The 22,137-nt window shown below is 40.4% G+C and overlaps 1 protein-coding gene across 5 annotated transcripts in view; it reads left to right on the top strand.

Annotated features, from left to right (window-relative positions):
• The first annotated feature begins 4,825 nt into the window (after window positions 1–4,825).
• The window catches only part of LOC142499591 (dehydrogenase/reductase SDR family member 9-like), a 37,252-nt gene continuing 19,940 nt past the window's right edge, over window positions 4,826–22,137 (top strand). The window contains exon 1 of one of the 5 annotated variants that reach the window (XM_075609150.1): window positions 4,826–5,053. In XM_075609150.1, the coding sequence (XP_075465265.1) occupies window positions 5,052–5,053 (2 nt within the window). In that variant the 5' untranslated portion in view covers window positions 4,826–5,051. The other 4 variants (XM_075609148.1, XM_075609156.1, XM_075609151.1 and 1 more) reach the window with 4 other exon arrangements.

Below are 22,137 nucleotides of genomic sequence, written 5' to 3'. Positions count from 1 at the left end.
CAGACCACCTGCTTTAATTAGAAGCTCTGAAAGACCTACTTTGCAATAAAGCTGCATTAACACCATATCATTATTGTAAAGCAATGGACATTTATATTATATAATTCAATATATGTCTAATAATGTATATAAGTTTATGTGATCATTTAAATATTTGAATGTGTTAATGTATAAGAACATGATACAAATATTATACTTTTATTGTATATTGTGTTGCCTTATATTGTATTACAATGAAAGTAAAATATTTTACACATTTTAAAATATCATATAATTCATTGACGCCGTTTGTATTTCATGATTGTTTTGTAATTATTAAAATGCATTACCATCAGCACAAATTAGTGTAATTTAACCCTATTGTTTCCTTCGGCAAATCACGATCATGCGACTGCTCCACAAAGCGATCACATGATTGTGGCGTCCCCTGATTCGGAAACATACATTCCTCTGTTTCAGATTGCGGAACGCGATATCGCCAAGAAAACGAGTACAAAAAGGGCATGATGTAGTAAGACCTCATAGCATAGCGGCTACGTCCTAGGGACACCCAAAGGGTTAATGTATAATGAACATATGATTTTTACTCTGCATGCGGAAACTTCCCAAACAGATCCCATTCACTGTAACATGGATAAAGATTATGCAAAGTAAATACAGTTCTGAAACTAGGCTTGTGGCAGGTACGTAAAAGGTGAATGCACTCACAGATCAGTCAGTGAACCTCTTCTTCCTCACCTTCTGTCCTTATCTATATATTGTACCTTGATTCTCAGTATTTCCGAGTTATGGCGAGCGAGAGTATATACAGTAAGAAGAAAATAGAAATAGAAAAAAATAGAAAAACACACAATAGTGCACATATGTCTGCGACAATTGGAGGACTCAGATGGAGAAACTGCAAGGGAAATACTCACATATTCCCTATTATTTTAGGCCTGTCCTAAGTCTGTGGCAATGGTGTGTGTTCCTGCACCCTTTTCAGTCTTTAGGATGGGGTGACCGTAAATAAGGTAGAAAGAACCCAATAAAGCAGGCTGATATAAATTTTATCAATAAAATGCATAAAATAATGCACTCACTTAGTGTCAAACGGTTAAAAGCAATGATCATATCTGAGCACAGCACCCTGGGATTAATAGCGCTCTCACCTCTCCTCTCCTCAGTGTTTTTTGTGTCTCACAAGCTGGCTCCTGCACTTCCGGGTTGAGTCCCTGGATGATCCGCAGCAACAGAGGCAACACTGTATTGGCATCCTCCACAGCTCTTCTCTCTCAACGCATTTCACCGGCTTGCAATTTCATCAGGAGTGATGTCATACGGAAATACTACCATTAAATACTCTCTTAGCTCTATTGGTTTGCTAACACATAATTAATCTGCCTCCTATTTACTCTCCTACATTCATGTAAATAAGTTCACGATACGTTCTAACATTTATTTTAATCTATTTCAGTTCATGAACGTGTTTTATTAACTCCTGTTCATTAGACAGAAGCAGGATTTTATGGTTTATATAGAATTTGTACATGTGAATATAATGCTTTTTTGGTCCTCTTTATATGTAATATTGGGGATTTAAATTCTTATACAGCTGTAAACCCTCCTGCCCGACTCAAAGGGTGTTTACAGCTTATTTTTGATACCAGTCTCTCAGGGTTCATAACTTAGTCCAACAGATGGTTCTTGCGGCTGGGCATGGTTCTCTCAGGTGATAAACAAGGTGTTAAATGATGGGCGCCAGGAGTTTTGTAGTTTTGAATAAAATCATTGGTTATTAACTGTTGTAACACTTTACTGTACTTCCTCACAAAGGTTGCTGAGGAGGCACATTGCAACTGTACATTTACGTTTTATGTTACTATTTTAACCTAAACTCTAGTATCACCTCTATTCCCACTAATATTATTAAAGTCTTGCTTTAGCCTTTTACCCAGACCTAACTATACACATATCTATAAAACAATTTATTTCTATGCCATATATAGTATATCCCTCTCCTAGTTTCTGCCCAAGTTATCAGAACATCTATTTATTTTCTTATTATCCAAACTCAATACTGATACCCTGACCAAGTTACCAGGTCTACTGTCTGTATATATCTATATTGCTACTACCCTGACCAAGTTACCAGGTATACTGTCTATACTGTATGTATCTATATTGCTACTACCCTCACCAAGTTACCAGGTATATCATCTATATGTATCTATCTTGCTACTACCCTGATCAAGTTACCAGGTATATCATCTATAAGTCTCTATATTGCTACTACAGGTATCCCTGTTCAGGGGACCCTGATACTCTACTCTTTTACTAAGTGGTATAAACAGTGTCCTGTCTACCTAGGGCACCGACCTCACCTTGAGACACAATGGCCTCAAATCTAACATTTAAAATAACTCAATTTCTCTGAGTCACTGACTGCTTAAACTTTATTTTACCCCAGACATCCCTGTTCTGGGGATCCTGGGTGTTATTTCTCTTTAGTAGGGGTACTGTAATGTCCTGTCTACCTAGTGCACCTACCTATCATTAATAAACAAACTGTTATCAGATAAAGTCTATGCTATTCTACTGTGTGTACACTATTAACTATATTCCTTACTGGCATATCTTTATGGTTACAACTTCTTCCTCAGCTGCATACTTGGAGTGCTGAGGAGGCACAATACTTGTTTTACTTAAAACGAGTTGCATTTTAACACAGGGCATTAATACACTTGTTCTTAATAACTTTCTTCAATCTTCTCTATCCAGGGTCCCAGCTGGGGGTCCTTTTTCTCTCTAGTACTCAAACCTATTGCACACAGGCAACACGGGTGATGCTGCTTGCTAACACTGTGCTCCATCACTTTTAACTTCTGCCCACAACACAGTACAATAGTTAGAAGTATGACCAGGGCTGTAACCCCTAAAGGGACTTCTATCAGATCAGTCTTGGGGCAGTATGCGGGCAGTCATCATGGGATAACATGTTTTTCTTTAACTCCTTTCCTAATGCCTTGTGTATGATCGTCACTAAAAACAAACAGGCAATGGGGGAGCATGGGGTTGAAGAGGCATATAAATGACAATAAAATGTTGATAGTTGTCTCAAATGGTCAGGGTAAGGTGGGGGATAGATTTACTGTAATATGTTAAAATACTTACACGGCCATGTGTAAGTAAACACAGTGATTGGTAACTTTCTCAGGACGAACTCCTTCTCTCCCAGCAATGGTAAATAAAGATTGATATGGTGAAAGGGAATATATAAATATATGTATAACTCTGTACTCACACGGCCCAGTGTGAGTAGTTGCAGGGGTTTGGTTACTTTGGGGTTAATATTAACCCATCCACATCTGATGGTCAGCGCAGTGGGGGCTGTCCTCAGGCTTCAGATTAGCATAGGTCTCCCCAGACGTCAGGTGGGCTCTCCCCCATACATATAGGTTGGACCCCTGGCCATCTCACGCGGTCCAGGATCAGGTGTTAGGCAGCTAGTTGCATTGTTTCCGTAGCAGGATCACCGAGCAGACTTTGCAGCCCAGCAGGATAGTTTTTCTTCCTGCACCCCGGACGTGGGAGCGGCGCAACTAGCTGCCTAACACCTGATCCTGGACAGCGTGAGAAGGCCAGGGGTCCAACCTATATGTATGGGGGAGAGCCCACCTGACGTCTGGGGAGACCTATGCTAATCTGAAGCCTGAGCACAGCCCCCACTGCGCTGACCAACAGATGTGGATGGGTTAATATTAACCCCAAAGTAACCAAACCCCTGCAACTACTCACACTGGGCCGTGTGAGTACAGAGTTATACATATATTTATATATTCCCTTTCACCATATCAATCTTTATTTACCATTGCTGGGAGAGAAGGAGTTCGTCCTGAGAAAGTTACCAATCACTGTGTTTACTTACACATGGCCGTGTAAGTATTTTAACATATTAAATCTACCCCCCACCTTACCCTGACCATTTGAGACAACTATCAACATTTTATTGTCATTTATATGCCTCTTCAACCCCATGCTCCCCCATTGCCTGTTTGTTTTTATGTCTCTTTAAGGGCTCTGGATTAACCCTTTTTCTGGGGTTGAAGCAGAAGGGATTCTATTGCTGGCTCAGAGCATTTGCTAGAGAGCCATTGTTGATTTGACCGCTTCATTGTAAGCCCACTTTTGTTTTTAACTCAAGGTAAGCGCCTGGTTCTCTTTTACTATTAGTATGATCGTCACTGCCTTGTCCTGATTCACCCCCCTATACTGAGTGCCTTGCTACAAGGGACACTTCCCTATACTGCAAAATAATAACAACGGCTTCTATCTTAAACTAACTACTCATTGCGTAAGTCCCTAGCTTGATCTCTACTCTTAGCCTCTCTGTGTCTCCAACTGTCATTAACTGTCACAGAATCCTCCTGCTCAGTTCTCTTGTCTCTGGGCAAGTAAAGGGGTGGGCCTAAGCTCCTGCCTGGTGATTGGCAGAACACCATCACCAGGGTGGTTGACTAGAAGGCTCCTTTAACCCTATATAGTAACCCCAATAGGGAGTGGGTTACAAACCATCAATATGGTAGTCAACCGATCACTTAGAAGTATAATTTCCCTACAGTTACTTTGTTAACATTCTGTTAGTTATTTGTATCACAGCATCTTAATAGTATAAATTCTCCAGTGTTTATGTAACTATATAGTTAATAATTGACTCCTGTCCTTTTTTATGATGTTTATTATGCCCCATATACTTTTATTGTGCCCCACGGCAGTTTAGTTATGTTTTAGCCAATCAATAGAGCTAAGAGAGTATTTAATGGTAGTATTTTGGTCTTATATCACTCCTGATGAAATTGCAAGCCGATGAAATGCATTGAGTGAGAGAGAAGAGCTGTGGAGGATGCCGATACAGTGTTGCCTCTATTGCTGCTACGAATCACCCAGGGACTCAACCCGGAAGTCCGTGGTACTTGTGATACAGAAAACACTGAGGAGAGAAGCAGTGAGAGCGCTATCGATCCCAGGCTGCCGTGCTCTGTTATTATCATTGCTTTTAACTTTCTGACACCATGTGAGTGTACTACTTTTATGCATTTTATTGATACACTTTTGTATCAGTCTGCACTATTAGGTTCTTTCTACTTCATTTACGAAAGTCACCCCATCCTAAAGACTGCAAAGGGTGCAGGAACATACACCATTGCCACAGACTTAGGACATGCCCAAAAGAATGGGAAATATGTGAGTATATTCCCTGCAGCTTCCCCACCTGAGTCCTCCAATTGTCACAGACATATTTGCACTACTGTGTGTTTTTCTATTTTCTCTATTTCAAATTTTTTTTTTCTATTTTTTTCCTATATACCTGCGCTCCCCACAATTCGGAAATACTGCAAAACGGTGTTGAAAAAGCAATCTACAAAGGGTGTAAGCTGCAATCAACAGTTATCGTTTATTTATGTATTTATTTATTTTTCACCACTAAACTATTTTTGCATATACTGCAATTGTATTTCATTTGAATTTCACTGGAATATTACTATCTCAATTAAGATTTCACTTATCTGATTAAAGCGCCTTTTTAAGATAACAGCTCTGTTTGCTATACCTTGATTCTCAACCTGTTTAAATTTAGTCAAACATTAGTAGCTTTGCCGTTAGGAGATAACATGCAGTAGGGAGTTAAATACTTGTACTGTATAAGCTGTTCATATACTGTTCATATAAGCAGTTCTTATAACTGCTCATTACTTCTAGTACTTGCCACATAGCACTTACATTTACCATTGAGAACAACAGAACTTTATTTTCAATTAGTTTCCACCCAACACAATATTATTTATTTTAGTTATGTTGTACATACTACTTCATTCAGATGGGATTGATTGAGAAACCATTAGACTAGTTTATTAACAATCCCATTAAAGCAATTAAACCCATTAAACCAAGTTGTTGGTTTTATTTACCTTTATTATGTGCATCAATATAATCCACACAATGATAAGTAATTAGCTAAGTTGCTAATATTTCCATTCTCCTGTGATCGATCAGTGAAGATTCGTCTCGGGGGTTCACTAAATGTCTGTCAGTGCAGCAGAAGAGGACCAAAGATGCAAAGTTCTGTGGGGAAGATCATGTGACCAGACAGTCACTAGATACAGTATAATTAGTGCGCTGCTAGAGAGAGGGCAGCGCTCAAAAGGGGTGTGTCGGAGCCTGCTTCAGAATAGGAAGGGGATGTGACTTTGTAAATGGTTGCGATAGAAACAAAAAAATCTTGTTACATTATAATATATTAAAAATGTCATTGTTGTTGTTTTTTAATTGCTACACGTATTGTCTCATAGTATAGAACTGATTTATTAAAAAAAAAAATATGACATTGGCGGAAAAAACCCACATGCATTGTATTTTCAAAGCAACACAAATACAGTATTCTGACAGTACAGATGTGGTTTTGTATCAAAGTGTCTTTTGTCTGATTGGTTTCCAAGATAAATCTGGTGCTATTTACCTAAACCTATTAATTTTGAATGAGCTAAATCAAACAAAAAAATCATGTTACCTTTTTATAAATATAAATGAATAAACAAATGTATTAAAGATCTCCATAATGTGCAATTGAAAGGTCTATAAATTAATTCAGAAGATAGGTACACAACACTGTAGTACAAAATCCATTCAAGAATGGCATCATGTTCAGTGCTGTTCCTTAAAAATATTTATTTATTTATTTATAAAATATTTTACCAGGAAGTAATACATTGAGAGTTACCTCTCGTTTTCAAGTATGTTCTGGGCGTAGAGTTAAAACAAATAATACATGTGTAACCCATGGACCCCCACCCAATCGCAGATCTGGTCCCTTAAGGTGTTCTGTGGCCTGGCTACGTGTCTTAGTGTGGTGCATACCTGCTGGCAACAGGAGGGCCTGAGTCTCCCGCGATGACATGGGGGAACAACAGGACAGGTTACTGGGGTGGATGCCTTCGTTCTTCTTCAATGGTGCAGCGCCTCCATCTGTAGTAAGCCCCAGGGATACGGGGTGGAATCTCTACCACAGAATCCCCTCCCAGGGATGAGAGATTACAATCCCACACAATAGATCCTTTTTAACAGCAGACTCTTTATTCAGTCTCCAGCAGCAGCAGCAGCAGCAGCAGCAGCAGCAGCCAGGTACAATCAATATACCCCATCAGCTAGCTGTTCTCCGTTAGGATGGTCCCTGCCTCCACTCTGGACCCAGGGCCATCCAGAGTGGGGCTAACTCTTCCCTTACCCCCTAAGCAGGGTAAGAGGTATTTGGTCCACCTATAGCTCACTATCCACTCTACTCATCAGGAGCCTAACTAACTCATTCTCACTAGTCAATCATTTACTGTCTCTCTCCTTGGCTCACATGCAGTCAGTCACTCACATACAGTGTCCCTCTAAATAGGAAGTGACACTGCTCTTTGTAGCTTCCAGTAGGCACCGCCCCTGTGCCTCTTGATTGGACACAGGGTCAAGTGACCTACCTTCACTTACTCAGCACAGTGTCAGAAGTGGGGGAAACCCATGATAACTCCTGGCACCTGCCCTTACCAGGGATTACTGCAGGAGGAGGAACGAAATATAGCCCATAATCTTACCAGGGCTAAACTTGGTTACAAATACATAAATGAACAGGGTATACATTATATACAAGACATTGCATGCACAGTTAAAGAAAATATACATTATAGGCGTATCTAACAGTTACAGACCAGATTTAAAAAAAGCATTGATTCCCTACTGCAAATGTTATACTACACAAACACATGTATATAAACATAGAGGCTCTTGGTATGGTGCAAATTTAAGTATAGCACACAATCATAATGTATACCATTTTGTTGTACATTCTGTTGCTGACTATTCTTTTTTTCCCCACATTACCTATATGAGGCTTTTATTGGTATACGTTAAGACAAACGTTAGATTATTTTGTCCCAGTCACATGACGGATTACAGTATGGGCTAAGCATCGCAAATGGCTTTTTTGACAGAAAATTGCCCCAGGAAATCTAATTTGAAATTGCGTTTGTTTGAGCCTATGTATAACCTGAAATGTTTCCATCCGCATAAGCAGTTCTTTTTCTCTGGCGCACAGAAAGGGACTGCGCTAGGCATACAGATGTGAATGGCATATACTAAAAAAGATTGTTTCTGTGCTCCAAAAAAAAGGAGAAAGAGCGTCAACATCATCCATTAAGTTCAACTTGACGTAAACCCGAAAAAGCAGAATGGATGTTTCATTATGTACTGTAGGTTAGGAAAACGTTTTATTACATTATGGCTATTGAAATAAAAGTACACTAATAATTGATATTTACTAACTGTGGTTATAAATGTAAAAAAAATACAGTACATATCACTCTGTTTTTGTTTAAGCTATATCAATCAGGTATTCCACATGAGGCGATGCGGCAAAAATAATTCCGAACAACAAATTATGCGTCATATGTACTGTATGGTCTTCTTTTTTACCAGTGAAATTTTGCCGCACAAAAAAATGCCATATAGAACCTTAGCCCCAAAGTCTGTGACATGTTGTACTGTTGGATTCATTGTAAGGATAAGGTTTGCAAAGCAGGAACACATGCACACCATTTCATATGGGAGATTTCACTGGTTGGACTGAATGCCCTTTCCCCTTGTTTGCATACTAGCTTAACAGTGTCATTATGTTTTATAATTGGAGGTCACTGTAAGGTAAAAAGGCAACGGCACTGAAAACAAGTACAGTAAATTGAGAGCTTATTGTTGTATTTTTCCTTCTTGAATTCAGCATACTGTATGTTTCTGGTATTTAGTTTTCCCTATCAATTGTCATAAGTACATTACATCCTACATCAGTAACATAAGATGATGTTCCATGTTGTGATGTCCACAAGTCAAAACAAATCATAAAAATAACACCTATTCCCTTAAGGGAAAACTAACTTAACATACTCCAGCCCTTTCTAACAAAGCCACCAGCTAAGCTGGTTATCCGCCCCAAACATGCCCTATCATATACACCCCATATGAACAGTCTTAGGTACATTAATATATCCCTTGGCTTTTGGTCTGTTACTGTTTGGGCTCCAGGTAATTCCCTCTGGACCCTGAGAGAGTTCAGAGAATCCCTCTTCTCTGTAGTTGCAATGATATGGATAGGACATCCCTGCTTCAGCGCAGTCTTGCGCCCTTCCTTCTTCTTCCTGCGATTAAGACCCAGTCAGCCCAGCAGACTCCACAACCACTATCCAGCATGTCTAAGAGACTGTGCCAGCCTCTTCATAAGCTGGGGAGCACTTTCTCTCTCCCCCCACTTTCTCTGGGGAAAGCAGTCTTTCTCTTTGAGAAAGTAATTTCCTGACTTAACTCCCTATGCAATCAGGAGTCCAGCCTGCTCAATTAATTTGTAGCTGCTGCTGGCTTCTCTAGGGGAGGTTAACTCCCTGTAGACTGGAAAGCATACTATCTGCACCACTCCAGCCTATACAGGGTTATTGTATCCCAATGTGTATACCGTACATACATACTGTAGCATAAGAGCAAAAATGTGTGGATTTTGTATTTAGCCATCATTTTCCTCTTTACACAATTCCATAGAGCTCATGGCTATGTGTGTCAACTAATGGATATTAAAGGGCCTATTGACTAAACATCAATAAAATCAGTGAATGCTGATCAACGTTGCATTGTTTTATCTCGCTATAAAACATGTGTCAAAACAGTATTCACTAACAAAAAAAACAATTTTTTGAAAGTTCGATAAAATAGATACTTGTTTTTTGTTTGCTTTTGGTAAGTGTTATCATGCTATAAGTGTTTGTTTAAACTGCAGCCAGGAAGAGCTGCACGGAGTCGTTGCGTCTCCATGCACGGCTATTACAGGCGATTGTGCAGTTTAAAGATTTATTTTAATACTAGTGTACGGGAGCAGGGGGTCTCCTGAGCTGAACCGCATTGATTTCAGCCTCAGGGACCCCCTGCTTCCAGAGTTATAGGCCCTGGTATGGGGTGCCAGTATCCCCCTGCCATTCTTAAATCCTCTGCATCATGTGACCGGGCGCTTTACATACTGCGGTTAGCCGCCAAGGTAATGAACCTGGATGCAAATGTATTTTTATTGCACAGGATTGATATCGGAGGCCGGTGGGTACCCCTAAATCTCTGGAGGGCCCCGTGGGTCTCTGCGGGTCTCTGGGGGGCCCCGCGGGTCTCTGGTATCAATCCTATGAAGTAAAGCTAAAAGAAAATGCTTTTATGCATCTTGCAATATCTTTAGAACCAGCCTTTAGCTGGCGACAAAATAATGCAAAATTTTAATGTACGATAAGCTTATCACTGCTTAGGGAATAGCAGTTTCTGGCAAAAAAAAAAAATGCGATTTGGGGTATTTTGTGGCTTTTTATACGGTAATGTTTACCAGAGTGTTAAAGCTCAATAAATAGCCGTTAGAGCACGATACTGCCCTGTTATCGAAGCTTAGTGAATAGCAAAACAGGCAATATCACGCGTTAAGGGCATTTAATGTGCATTAAGCCACTTATCGAAGTTTAGTGAATGAGCCCCTAAGTGTCCCAGTCAGTGCTTACTGTATGTGCTTTTAATTACATGATAAATCATGTTTTTGGCCCGATCGGCCGCTTTCACGGCGTGTCTTCAGTGCCACTGCGACACATGATACTTTTTGCTCGCCGAGCACCAGGAGTCTGTATCTCACTTCAGTGAAAAAAACCACAAACATCTGGATTGTCTGAAAAATAAGCCTGAAAAATCAAATAAACCCACAGAAATAAAACTGCTAAAAAATGCTGGAACACTATGATGTTAAACTCTAAAGGGACAATATTGCATTATGTGAACTGGTCTGTGGAGGCTGGATTAACTTCACCTAACCTTTTAAAAGAGCTCACATTGACATTAGTCAGGGCAATGACCGTTATGTTTCAATTTGTATGGTACACTAACTGCAAGGCACGTCCACTCAGACTGGTTATTCCACCACTGAAAACATATTCTTGTAAAAGCCGATGAGTTCAGGAAACTGAAAAGATCTGCATGGCAGAGATAGGTACAGTATTGCAGTTGGCACACATATCAAATTAAATGTAAGAAACCATTTGGATTAAATCTACAGAATAATTGTATTCTATTGCTAATTATATTTTTTCTACTTTCAAACCCTAAAAGAACATTAAGATGATTTTTAATAATGCATAATTATTAAATAATTATAATTTTTAATAATGTCCAATGATATACTGTAATATACCTTGTTACTTTTTTTTTAGCATTTAAATGGCCTTATAGCCAATGTGTATGGACATTCTGTATCCTTCATACTTATCCTAATATCCATGAGAATCAGTGTAAAAAAGAGGGATTTCATTGTAGGTTCATTGTTTATTAACCTTTATGGTCATAGTTATAGAATTGCACTGTGTGACCTCTTCTATAACCACTCCCTCGTTTATGACACAATGGGCTCTAAGGGGTAGATTCTCATGTCTGTTAACTACTTAACGAGACATTAAGTGCTAACTGGGATCTTCGAAGGTTAAGTAACGAAGATCTTTTGAGCAAAAAGTACCTATAGCGCATGGAGAAATAGAAAAATATATATTGCAAAACCATTTGTTAAAGAAAAAATTAAAAGACATAAATCAAGAAAATATATTGTGACACTCGGAGATCCAAAAATCTGAGTATCGTGGGAGGAGACTGTGATCATCACGTGCGTGGAAGCAATGGAAAACCCCAGACGGCTTCAGAGTAGTGCGGAATGGTGAGGACTGTTATTCTTCAAGCCCCTGTTCTATTTGCATAATTTTAACTTAAATGTGAGTGAAGTGTTATTGGGTTTTCCACCATTTCTTGTTTATAAACAATAGTATGCTGTGTTTAAATTTTCTCTCGTTTTTTTGAACTTTGATTTATTGAGAGGGGTGGAGATTTGTGAAGGTTCCTTGACGTGATTCCAACATCTGACACCCATCCAAGATATATTTTGTGTCACAATATATTTTTTTAATTTATTTTCATTTTTTCTTGAACTTTGCACGATTCATTTTTCTATTTTCCATGTGTTATAGGCACTTTGTGCTCTGAAGATCTTTTTGAACTATTCCCAGCACTATTGTGGTGGTAGTACGATCCTAACTGCTTCAGGGAAAGTTAGAAGTTATTAAACACTTACTGTACACAGTTGGATTGTTGTTTATATTATAGTTGATTGAATTGCACATTTTGTACATTGCATTTTATTATATACATTTGTACACCAAGTCTCTTCTGGTATACCTTGCATGCGCTGGTCCATTTTACTATGTTAAGTAACGAAGTCCTGCTGTTAATTTTAACGAATGTTGGTGCTAATGATATGCAAAAGAGGTGTGGACCACTTCAACGCATATCCTCAGCAGTCCGTCAAAGTTAACATGGGAAATAACACATTTTAATTTAGGCTGTGACTATATCTGGTGTTTGGTGCTTGAAGCACCTACACAAGGTAGCAAAAAATGATTTGGCCTTGTTCAGGGTTCTGATGCGGGCCACTTTGGCTTCCTATATTGCCATAGTAATATAGGAAACCAAACGGAATACCCTGTGTATCAACCTCTTGGAAGCTATTGAGGCCATGAAAGCATGCATTATGGACACCTCTGTGCCTGAGTCAGAGAGAACAAGGGATGGACTCTTCGTGTCACTGGGATTGTGGACTTTATTGGAGGCAACTAGCTATGGCAGTTGGAAGTTCTCCCCCCAAAGCCTACGTGGGGTTGTTGCGGTTGTGCTCGCCACAAACTGGGATCGGACCACGTGGCTGAGGTTATATAATCACAGACCTTAGGCCTCGGAGCCGGATCCAGAGTGCGAAGTTCATGGTCAAACAAGCCGAGGTCCGGACTGGAGAAGGCAGCGTAGTCTGTAGACAAGCCAGGGTCAGGATTGGAGAAGGCAGCATCGTCGTGATTCAAGCAGGAGTTCGGCAACAGGCAGACGGTGCTCACTGCTTCAGCAAAGGAACGAGAGCGCGGGAGTGGCCTCTTCGTGAGGAGCAGCCACGGCCCATGACGCCTGTCTCAGCAGGGGGAGACAGCAGACTGGCCAAAGAACACCGCAGGGCAGAGCCGGGTAAAAACCAGTGCTTCAGCACGGGAGTCCGAAACAGGAGTGGAGAGTAGCAGCAGACCTCAGGATACACAGGAAGGTAACCTCTGCTAGGTGAGAATGCAGCAGGTAATAGGAACCAGTGCAGGCAAACAAGCGCTTCAGCACAGGAGTCCGAAACAGGCCTCTGCGTGGAGAGTAGCAGCAGACCTCAGGTTACACAGGAACACAGACCTCTGCGTGGAGAGTAGCAGCAGGTCTCGGGATACGCAGGAACTAATGACGAGAACTTGAGAAGTTAGTAAACACACGAAACAAGCCAGGAGGCTTGTGGCAGAACACTGTAACATCCAACGAAGGATTATGCTCGGCCCTGAATCAGTGCCAAAGCCCAGCATATAAAGGGCGGCGAGCCAATCACAGGAGGTAGGTGTGTGAGCATTCCTCCAATGACGGAGCACAGGGCTGAAGCTGCAATGAGAGACAGCACATGTGCCATTGATTGCCAGAGGGAGACTTTGTAAACTGCAGAGGTCTGCAAGGCTAGAATCAAAAGCCAGGAGCGGATTCCTTACAGTTGTAGACCCTCAACCTGTACTGTCCATTCCCCAGGTTAAGCTAGCTTCAGCAGCACCCTGTCTCTAGAGAGTGAGAATTCCTATGAGTATTCCCTGTTAACCCGTATATAATTTTGGTTTGTGTTATGTGCTATTGTTACCTGTGTACAATAAACAATTTAGGTTATTAACCCCTGCGTCCTGCCTGCTGTATACGACCCCAAAAAGTGTCTGGTCAAACTGTTATGTGAAACCTGCGATTAAAATCAATGGCCGATATCGCCGATTGGGACACAATATCGCAGATCGTGCTTTGATGACTCACGGCCAATGTTCAATAAATATGAGAAATATAATCACGCTTCAGTTAAATATATAGCTAATCCTCAGTGTATACTCAGTAACAAAAATGTTTCTTGATTATTTTCAAAGATGGAGATCTCTTTTTATGGGCTTATAATAGGTTTGCTAAAGCGTCAAACAGGGCCGTTATTGGTTGAAATTCCTCATTGAAGTCAATGGGGAATATTATGCAAAAACAGTCACTTTGGCAGATATAGAATAAGCCCCTTAACCCTTAAATCTATGAGTTTGTACAAAAATAGTTATAGATGGCTATACTAGAATGTAAATACTGGATATACAAACATATGCATAAACATGGAAAATTGAAACACACTATTGGGGTCGATAAATTGGCCAAATACTTTAATGATCGCCCTAGGAATAAAATGGAAAATGTATCAATGTTAAATCCATTAAAGTCTATGATTATATCCCCATTTCAGAATTTTACATAAACATTTGTGTGACGCACTACAGATATGTATAAAAAAAACTCTACAGTATATACAGGTATAAAACATTTCCAAACATGAAACTAGACTACAACCTACAGAAAGCAGCTTCTGAAATTCCAGACAGCAGTTTCAATATGAAATAATACATTAACATAAAAATTATTTACACATAGCAATGAGTCACTTAAAATGTTGCATGAACATTTTCCCTCCATCCCAATAACCAATTAAATAACTAATTAACATAATGAAGGAGCAGTTTGAGAATATATATCCTTAGCATCATACTGTATACGTACTAATATGCAAATGTTGTACCTTTAAACTGTTTGGCATGTATAAAGATTAAGGTGAGTCTGATGTTACGCAATATGATTCATGTGAAACCATATCTAACATTACCCTGTTGACAATGCTCAGAAATTAATTTCATACAAATTGAACTGGAAATTAGCAGTACACAATTTAAATAATTGATAATAGATTTGTAGTTTAATTAACTAGTTTAATCAATGGCTTTTTTTTGTGACGGTACCTTTTTTTCATACCTTGTCCTCATGCTCCTCATCTCCGACATCTTCTGCTTTTGACAACGCGGCGTCAAATGATGCCGCGACATCACACGGCGCCGCGTTGCCATGACAAGAAAAGGTCACATGACGCCACAACGATTCATTAGGAACAAGAAAAGGTAAGAAGCCCCGCACTGTCCCCCGCAGCCGGGTACCAGCACCTATTTTCTTCCCAAAAAAGCACTAGTTTAATTTAAGTAAACAGTAAACTAATAAAGAAGGTAATAGAATGTTGATATTATTGAAGAATTCTTGTGGTTGTTAAGTTCTATTAGCCATAGTGTTCCTGGGGGGGGCAGGGGGGTGTATATTTTTTTGCAGATTGTGACACCTATTAACCGTTTGAGTGCTGGAGCCCCAATGCCAGGCCCCATAAAGTACTAACTACATTTCAAGGGCCATCAGGTTAATAGACTGACATTAGAATGCTTCATATATACTGTTTAGAGCTTTCCAAAACCCACAGGTCCCATAAGATACTGTGTAGCAACAGGTTCCTTTTAATGAGACTTTTTTGATGTGGCCATTTAAAAAGCTTTTTGATGCTTTAAGTGACTCCTGAATTTCCTTTCTATTATATTGCACTTTATAAATGATTGTTGTTTATCTTCCGCTAACAGTAAACATAATGTCTAATATTTATTTTATGACGTGCGAGTGAAAACTTTTTTTTTTAATATTAAATGGAAATGTTGAATATTGAAGTGTGTCAGGTTTTCTATGTGTGTTTCAAAAACATTTTTGGACGCTCTAATTGTTTAAGATGTGTTGCCCAGAGAAAATAAAGTGACCTTTTCTTACCCATCAAAATCTAAGGGGCTTATTCACTAACAGTGATAAGTGGTTTAATGGTCGATAAATGCCCTTTAGAGCGCGATACTGCATGCTTTTCTATTCACTAAACAGTGATAAAAGTGCAGTATTGCACTCTAATGGCTTTTTAATGACCTTTAACAGTCTGAGGCAAAAAAGTAATTCGACAAGCCAAAACAGGGCAAAATCACTTTTTTTGCTTGTAAATGCTATTCACTAAACAGTAATAAGCATAAGAAACTTTCAAATCTTGCAATATTTTGTCGCCAGCTAAAGGTTGGTGCTAAAAATATTGCAAGATGCATAAAAGCATTTTCTTTTGTTGCACAGGATTGATACCAGAGGCCGGCGGGGTCTCTGTGGGTGTCAGGGGTTTCCGGGTGGTCACCGTGGGTGTCATTACTGCTAAGGTAATGAAAGGGTTAAAAAAGCAAGCACAGCACAGTTGTTGGTACAGGTGGTGGGTGAAGCTTGTAGTTCCCCCAGGGTGGGTGTTAGGCCTTGCGGGAGGGTGGCAGTAGAAGCTAACCCCATTCATTACCTTAGTGGTTACAACCGCTAAGGTCATGAAGGGATTAACCCCTCGCGCTACCCTCCCTCAAGGACTAAACACCCACCCGGGCAACTACCACCTTAACCTACCCCCAACAGGAATGGCTAAAAGTCCTGTTAACCAAAGATGGCTAATAGCACTTTTACCCATTCAATAAATACAACCCTCCTTCCCCCCAACCCCAACACATACAGTACAGTAATAGGCAAAATTACTGTTATCCAGATATGGCATTTGTACTGTATTTTTTTTTTTAATGTAATGTGTTTAATTTTGTGCCTGTTTTTTTTTTTAGCTTGCCCATTTATTACTTTACTGGCAAAGCATACCCCATATTATATGGACATGCTTTATTGTGCCAGTCAATGGGTAGCAGAGGTGGAGGGTGGGGTTAGTTGTCCCGGAGAGGGAGGTTAGGACTACTGGGTGGGTAGTGGGAGAGGGGGGTTAACCCCTTAATTACTATAGTGGTTAACAACAGCTGAGGGGATTAAGGGCTAGGGGCCATTAGATTGTATTTTTGATTGTTATGTTGCTGCCAACGGAGGACAAGGATGGTGATGAGGATGAGGACGGCCTTCATCCTGGCAGGGGTAAGTGCAAGTTTAATTTACTTTATGCTGGCTGGGTTATGTTTTATTTTAAATGGGAAAATGCACTATTAGGGGGGGATTGTTGGGGTACAGGGGGTGGGTGACTTGTGTATTGGTAGGTATTAGGTATTTTAATGTTTATTGGGGGTAGAGGGATTGGGTGAAGGGGGAACTTAGCCCAGGGTGGGTGGTTAGGCCTACCGGGTGGGTCACGCTGGGGCCGGGGGGTTAACCCCTTCATTACCACAGAGGTTACTACCGCTATGATAATGAAGGGGTTAACTTCTCTCGCAACCTTTTCGGTATGCCTAACCACCCCATGTGCCAAGTATCCCCTTCACTCACCCCCTCTGCCCAATAAACATTAAAATACCAACTTCCTACCAATACACAAGCCACCTACCCCCTGTACCCCCAATAACCCATAACGGGGCCTGTATCTCGGGAAGTAAGGAGTCCCTGAGGCTGAAATCAATGTGGTTCCGCTCAGGAGACCCCCTGCTCCCGCGCACTACGTAGTTTTAAAATTAATATTGGAACTGCACGAACGCCTGGAAGAGCCATGCATGGAGACGCAGCGTCTCCGTGCAGCTCTTCCAGGCTGCCGTTCCAATCAGTTGAGATCTCTAGGATTATAGCGCGATAACACTTAGAAAAAAAACAAGTCGTTCGATACTGCTTTTTTTATCAAACTTTTAAAAACTTGGATTTTTTTTTTTAGTGAATGCCATTTTTACCAACATGTTTTATTGCGCGATAAATCAATGCAAAGTCGTTCGGCAATGCACTGATTTTATCACAGATTAGTGAATTGGCCCCTAAATTGGAAAGTGTTATTATTTAGTGTGGACAAATCCAATCCAGAGATGTCAACTTCTAAAACGAGTGTTATTTGTTGGTTCTAGGAAAACAATATATATTTTAATGGAAAGTACTATTTACAATCAGGCTCCAAATAAAAAGAAGACCGCACATAAAAAACGCCTACCAAGTTGAACTCGGTTTAACCTCAAAAAGTCTGTTTACTGTGTATCGTTAGCACAGAATGAGGTTGCTACAGGATGCATGAACCAAAAATGTGTTTCATGCAGAACAAATGTTTCATTATGCAGATTAACAAAATATATTATTTTCACTGCATGGCTATTATAATAATATTACACTAATAATGTATTTTTACTAATATGTAGCACAAATGTAGCACTGTAACCCCACCCTTTAGGAGATGTACTGCGGGCTACAAGGGTTGTTGGTGCACATACCTGTAAGGGCCAGGAGAGCTGAGTTGATATGCGGTATAGTGGAGATCAGGACAGGTTTTTGTTGATCTTTGAGATTCTTTCATGTTGCTAGTGCCTCCAGTTGTAGTGAGCTCCAGGGTTCCAGAGACCAGCCCCCACCACAACATACCTTCCATCTGCTCAGGGACTGACACTCAGACAGAGGTATGAAAGAACCAGGGCTTTATTAGCAGTCACTGCATATGATGGTGATACAGCGTTGCAGGGTTTCCTAGGATTCAGTCCTATGGATAGTGCTGGATCCCCTTGATAGTATAGGGTCCTCTATCCATCAGATGTTCCCCCAGCCCCAAGGGCTGGGGGTAAGCATGCTCATCTCCAATGGGAGAGGCTCACAGCCCTACTAGTCTTCCTTCTTCAGATAAGGACTGACTAAATTTGGCTCTACCTCCCATCAGGAACCAGAAGGGGCGGGCTCATGGTCTATACCTATCCCTGATAAGCTTACACAGGCCATGAGTCACCACCACACTCCTGTCCATCAGAGAGGAGCATGTAGGGTCAAAAGCCCATGGATTAACCTGTCACAGCCCAGACTACTTAGGACTTAGGTGACAGAGGGAGAAGGACAGGTAGAATAGACATACCCTGTTACACATAAAAAATACACAGAATTTGGTTTTCCTTGAAATTATATCAATCAGTTATTCAACATGATGCAATGTGTCAATATTCATTTAAAACAACAAACTATATGAACTGTATGAACTCACATAAAAACCTTCATACATACAGTGCACATTTTATTAAAGCTGCAGTTCAAGCAAAATCCTATATGTGTGTTGTGTGTGTTGTTTTTTTTTTTTTTTAATAAATCAGTTCTGTACTATGAGAAAATACTTCTAGCAGTTTTGGGAGGAATTTTTTTTTAAAAGACATATTTAATGTATGCTAATGTAACACGCATTTTTGTTTTTATAGCAACCATTTACACAGTCACATCCCCTTACTGTTCTGAAACTAGCTCTGGCTCTTGAGCCATGCCCTCTCTCTAGCTGTGCACCAATTGTATCTAGTGACTGCCTGGTCACATGATCTTCCACACAGAACTTTGCATCTTGGGTCTTCTTCACTGACAGAGATTTAATGAAACCCCGAGCCGAATCTTCACCGATCGATCACAGGGGAACGGATCGATCGGCAACTTAGCTAATCAATTGTCAGTGTGCAGATTTTATTGATGCACATACTGTATTGAATGAATTTTTTTTACAAAAAGGAACGACAGCTTGAACTGCTACTTTGACTAGCAATTTTTTTAGCTCTGAAACCTGACGCGCAAAAAATGTCAAATATGATCTTAGTACATAAAGTGAAAGGATATCTGCGCTCGCGCTGTGCCAATAGTGAGAATTGAACTGCAGATGTCTTGCTGCCATCCGTTGGAGAACTCCACGATCTCCTGTAGCGTGAGCCCCCAAAGGGAGCTCATGGAGCAATACAAATGAAAAGAGGCGTAAAAAACACACTGAGATGCAGAATGTAAATTTACATGTGATAAAATAGTCCCACAATAGGACTAAACATTAGAAGAAAAACTATTTTACAATAATGAATTTACAACTAGCTGAGAGGTGAGAGTAAGGTGACCGGGAGATCCGGAAGTGTAGCTGTAGGAGCAGATAAACCAGATCCGGACCCGTGAAGCTCCATCGGCTACAGTATGCGTTTCTCTCTTCAACGGTCTGCTTCTCCACCAATGGTAGCTCGCGTAGCAGCCCCTCGTGACCTCCTTTTCATATGATCTTAGTACATAAGCCTGATATGGTAGTTGCAATAAATTGAATGGTATCTGCTATAACTTCTTGTTTTATAATTCAATATCTATATGTATTGGCTTTGCCAACGAAGGCTTAAAAACTGCAGGGTCCAGCACTAACGCTCAAATCCACAAAAGGGAGCAAAACTCCTATTCATGTTTATTGAAGTAAATATGTGCTATAACTTAGTAGTACCCTTTCGTGGATCTGGGCCAAAGGGTAGTGTTCTGCACTGTTAAATGCTGAAACAAATAATAACAGCAGGCTGTCCAATAGGAAAGCTTCATTCACATGGTCCCAGCTCACAGTGCAGTATAGAGTCCTGCAGCTCCCGCGCGGGCTCCACACTGACGCTGATGCTGCCCCACCGCCCCCGCACCTCTACTTACCTGTTCAGATGTCGCCGCGGGCTTCCAGCAGGTAAGTAAGAGATACTTTTCAACTACCCTCACATTACCCGGATACCCGGCGCCGGGTCCACTTTCCAGCTGCCGGGTCCGGGTAATTTCCGGGTAGCTGAAAAGCCGCCGGGTAACGCCGGGTAACGGGTACATCACTACTATTCGATCTTCTGCCACTCCTTACATCTCAGCCCTAATTCCTCGCTATACACCTGACCTATTCTTGCGTTCTGCTCAAGGATCTCTTCTCTCTACCCCTTTTGTATCTAAAGCCCTCTCCTGCCTAAAACCTTTCTCACTCACTGCCCCACACCTCTGGAATGTCCTTCCCCTCAATATCCGACTAGCAGCCTCTCTATCCACCTTTAAGAATGATCTAAAACACACTTCTTTAATAAAGCAAATGGGAAGCTTTGCTGGCTGATACTATACATCTCAGATGCACTGACATTGACCCCTTGTAGGTGAACTTACCGTAACACCAGCCTACTGTTTCTGTAAGTTCTCTCAAATTACCACTTAGATTGTAAGCTCTTCGGGGCAGGAACCCCCTTTCCTATTGGTACTGTCATGTCTGAAGCGCTTATTCCCATTATGTGTTATGTCACGTGCATTACTGCTGTGACGCGCTATGTACATAAAAGGCGCTATATAAAATGAAGATATACATACCTGCATCTACCTTGGAAGGATTTAGCTCTTTAGTGGGCCAGCATCTTTAGATCATGTTCATAACACAGACAAGACTTTCAATCTACAATTATCTGGGAGTAGCCAGGTTTCCCTATGGTGTACCCCATTCTCTGGGAGGAAACCGTAGAGATAGTCTGACAAATGTTTTTTTTTTTTTTTACAGTGGCAATTGTATAGTAAGTGTGTTCTGTATCCACCTATCAGACTCAGCATGACTCATCAGTGATTATACCTCTTGTCAAACAGCCTATTGCTTTTGTTTGACAGTTTCTTGCAGCAATTATATTGCAATATAAGGAAAGCTTCCTCCTACTGTAACAAAAGAGGGAAGTTCTCTGCTGTGCAAAGACTTCAATTAGTTCACTAAGACAGCACTCTTAGATCAGGTAAGTAATCCTTCATCTGTTACTTCAATTTGTGCAGCTCAGTTTTTCTCAAACTTGCCTTAACATTTTCCATTACATGTACTGTATACAATATCTTTCATAGAGAGGAACGCTACCCATTCATTGATTTTTTTTTTTGGTATAGCATTCTGAATCAAAGCTATCATTCATTCATTAATTAATGTTTACGTTATATTGTAGTTATCAAAAAAATTGGAGTTGTGTTTTTTTTGTAGTTATACCTACAGATGATGGATGAAGATAAATTCCACCTCTTCAGCACACAGCTTTAAAAAGCATTAGGTTGAGAACGTAATTTACGCACATTTCACACCAACACACCAGGGTTCTGAAGGATCCATGCACATTTCACAGCAGCACACCCGGGTTCAGTATTGTCCTTATGCTGGTTTTAAGTTTAAAATATGATGCTTCCTTCATGAGATAAAAGCATTTAAAAAAAAGTATTCGGGAGGTGAAAATGAAGCTCTCCCCAGAGCTCATTAAGGTCTAAAGGTACCAAAGTAGCCTCAGAAGTGAGGAAAGCATTTAATATTTTAAAAAAAGAAGAGCAGGACTTGCTTAGGTGCAAGATGCTAAC

Source organism: Ascaphus truei, chromosome 7 (genome assembly GCF_040206685.1).
Source record: "Ascaphus truei isolate aAscTru1 chromosome 7, aAscTru1.hap1, whole genome shotgun sequence".
In the NCBI taxonomy this organism is placed as follows: Eukaryota; Metazoa; Chordata; class Amphibia; order Anura; family Ascaphidae; genus Ascaphus; species Ascaphus truei.
Note: the sequence above shows the minus strand (reverse complement) of the source record. Positions and strands in the feature narration are given on the sequence as shown.